We start from the raw sequence: 3,692 nt of genomic DNA, 5'->3' as shown, positions 1-3,692 counted from the left end.
GCTCAAGTTCTACCGGAAGATGGTATGCCTTCCCGAACACTAACCGGTATGGAGACATCCCGATTAATGTTTTGTAGGCTGTTTTATAAGCCCAAAGAGCATCATCAAGTTTTCTTGACCAATCTGTCTGATTGGCATTGACTGTCTTTGACAAAATACTCTTTATCTCCCGGTTGGAGACTTCAATTTGTCCGCTTGCTTGAGGATGGTAGGGGGTTGATACTTTGTGAGTGACACCATACTTTGTGAGTAAGGTATCAAAAGCCTTGTTGCAAAAATGCGAACCCCCATCACTAATAATGGTTCTTGGGGTACCAAACCTTGTTAAGATGTTCTTTTTCAAGAATTCCACCACACTCCTTGATTCATTGTTGGGCAAAGCAATGGCCTCAACCCATTTAGATACATAATCCACCGCAACTAGAATGTAGGTGTTCCCACAAGAGCTAACAAACGGACATAAAATCAATACCCCACACATCGAAAATATCTATCTCCAAAATGGTGGTGAGAGGCATTTCATTCTTCTTTGAGATCCCACCGGCCCTTTGGCATTCATCACACTGCTTTACAAGCTCACTAGCATTCTTGCAGAGAGTAGGCCAATAGAATCCACAACTAAAAACTTTTGCCGTTGTTCTTACTCCACCATGGTGACCACCATATGGTGAAGAGTGGCAAGCCTCAAAAATACCCATTTGTTCTTCCTCTGGAACACATCGTCAGATCACACCATCGGTACATATTCGGAAAAGATACGGCTCATACCAATAATAGTTAAGGCAATCCCGTTTGAGCTTCTTCCTTTGGTTTGAAGAATACTCATTCGGTACAATGCCACTCACAAGATAGTTTGCTAAGTCGGCTAACCATGACATCCCGGTCATTGAAACGGCTAGGAGTTGCTCATCGGGAAATGAATCATTGATCTCAAGGCCGTCATGTGGCCTCCCCTCCTCCTCCAATCGTGCTAGTAGTCCGCCACTTGATTCTCGCTACCATTGCGGTCTTGAATCTCTAGATCAAGCTCTTGCAATAGAAGCACCCATCGCATCAACCTTGCCTTAGAATATTTCTTGCTCATCAAATACCGAAGCGCGTGGTTGGTGTGAACAATCACCTTTGTACCCAACAAGTACGGGAGGAACTTCTCCATAGCAAAGACAATAGCAATGAGCTCTTTTTCGGTCATTGTGTAGTTAACTTGGGCATCATTCATGGTCTTGCTTGCATAATAGACTGGATGGAAGATTTTTTTGATACGTTTCCCCAACACCGCTCCAACTGCCACATCACTTGCGTCATACATGAGCTTAAAAGGCACGCTCCAATCCGGTGCGGTAATAAGAGGAGTAGTAGTCAACTTGAACTTAAGCAACTCGAATGCCTTCATACAATCTTCATTAAAATGGAACTTGGCATCCTTCTCCAAAAGTTTACACAAAGGGTTCACCACTTTGGAAAAATCTTTGATAAATCAGCGATAGAACCCCGCATGACCCAAGAAGCTCCTCACTCCCTTCACGGATGTAGGGGGAGGGAGTTTGGAGATCACTTCAATTTTGGCTTTATCAACCTCAATACCATATTTTGAAATCTTGTGACCGAGGGCAATGCCTTCCTCGACCATGAAGTGACATTTATCCCAATTCAAAACCAAGTTAGTTTCCTCACATCTTGCCAATACCTTGTCCAAGTTGTTCAAGAAATCATCAAAAGAATTCCCAATGATGGAGAAATCATCCATGAAAACCTCAAGAATATCTTCCACCATATCGGTGAAAATAGCCATCATACACCGTTGAAAAGTTGCCAGTACATTACATAACCCAAATAGCATCCTCGAGAATGCAAAGGTACCATATGGACAAGTGAAAGTGGTCTTCTTTTGATCCTCAAGAGCAATAAGAATCTGATTGTAGCCGGAGTATCCATCCAGGAAGTAATAAAAAGCACGTACGGACAACCTATCCAATATTTGATCAAGAAATGGAAGCAGAAAATGATCTTTTCGAGTGACTTTGTTGAGCTTCCTATAGTCCATGAACACTCTCCACCCGGTGACAGTTCTTGTGGGGATCAATTCATTCTTGTCATTTGTTATCACAGTCATGCCCCCTTTCTTTGGGACACATTGCACCGGAGAAGTCCATGAGCTATCGGAAATGGGGTAAACAACCCCGATATCCAACCACTTTATGATCTCCTTCTTGACCACCTCTTGCATTGCTTCATTTAGCCTCCTTTGATGTTCAACGGAGGGTTTGGCACCCTCCTCCAATATAATCTTGTGCATGAAAAAGGCAGGGCTTATGCCCCGGATATCCGCCAAGGTCCATCCAATTGCTCTTTTCCTCCTTTGTAGCACCTCCAATGTGGACTCTACCTGCATGTTAGTCAAACATGAAGAAAGGACAATCGGTAAATTAGAAGAAGGGCCAAGGAATTCATACCTGAGATGCAGAGGCAATGGCTTCAAGTCCAAAGTGGGAGGCTCCTCGATTGAGGGCTTTGTTGGAGGAGACTTCCGGTTTTCAAGTTCCAAAGATAGCTTGCAGGGCTCATAAGTATACGACCCCATCCCTTGCAATGCATTCACACAATCCACATAGCCTTCTTTCTCCTTATCATCATCAAGGTTGAGCAATATGACTTCCAAATTATCCTCAACATTCATTGTGGCACTAGCATCATCAACAATTACTTCAGTCACTAAATCCACGAATGAACAAACTTCGTTGTTATTTGGTTGCTTCATCGATTTGCACACATGGAAAACCACCTTTTCGTCACCCACTCAGAAAGTGAGCTTACCGACTTCCACATCAACAAGAGCCTTACCCATAGCAAGGAAAGGTCTACCCAAGATAATAGGCACCTCGTAGTCAACCTCACAATCAAGGATCACAAAGTCCGCTTGAAGGATGAACTTATCAACACGGACTAACACATCATTAATAATTCCTAATGGCCTCCTCATAGTCCGATCCTCCATTTGCAACCTCATAGATGTGGGTCTTGGTTTCCCAATTCCCAAAGTTTTGAACACAGAGTAGGGCATCAAGTTGATACTTGCCCCCAGATCATATAAAGCTTTGGCAAAGCCGGTGCTCCCAATAGTGCAAGGGATTGTGAAAGCACCCGGATCTTCCAATTTCGGAGCCATTAAGTGCACAATAGCACTCACTTGATGTGTCATCTTGATAGTTTCACAATTCATCAACCTCTTTTTGCGTCTCCTCCACATTTTCATCAATATCACTTCTCACTTCATCATTAGCTTGAACCACATTGCTTTGATTTCATCTTCTTGAACCACAACATCATCATCCACATTTCTTCTTTGATTTGAGATGGTTGCATCTCAACCTTTTCCACTTCTCATAGTCACGACCATAGCATGTCCCGTATTATTCCCACCCTTTGGGTTTACCACCGTATCACTTGGTAGTGCCCCCTTAGGACGAGTGTTCAATGCTTGTGAGATTTGGCCAAGTTGAACCTCCAAATTGCGGATTGAAGTGTTATGGGAGGCTAATTGAGCATCGGAGTCGGCATCTTTCTCCATCATTTATTTGAGCATATTTTCAATCCGTCTCATCTCATTGTTAGAATATCTCGGGCCTTGAGAAGGATAGGGAGGTGGATTGCTCGGTTGTTGGAACATCGGGGGCCTTTGAAAATCCGACCCC

General features: G+C 43.4%; 1 protein-coding gene across 1 annotated transcript; it reads right to left on the bottom strand.

The window, feature by feature from the left end:
- Nucleotides 1-2,797: 2,797 nt before the first annotated feature.
- LOC138904785 (uncharacterized) lies at nucleotides 2,798-3,247 on the bottom strand. The gene has a single exon (XM_070193290.1). It carries the CDS (start codon nucleotides 3,245-3,247, stop codon nucleotides 2,798-2,800), a length of 450 nt encoding a protein of 149 aa, XP_070049391.1.
- Between the last annotated feature and the right edge of the window lie 445 nt (nucleotides 3,248-3,692).

This window comes from Nicotiana tomentosiformis, chromosome 2 (genome assembly GCF_000390325.3).
Source record: "Nicotiana tomentosiformis chromosome 2, ASM39032v3, whole genome shotgun sequence".
NCBI classification, from domain to species: domain Eukaryota; kingdom Viridiplantae; phylum Streptophyta; class Magnoliopsida; order Solanales; family Solanaceae; genus Nicotiana; species Nicotiana tomentosiformis.
This window is presented reverse-complemented; position numbering and strand designations above follow the sequence as displayed.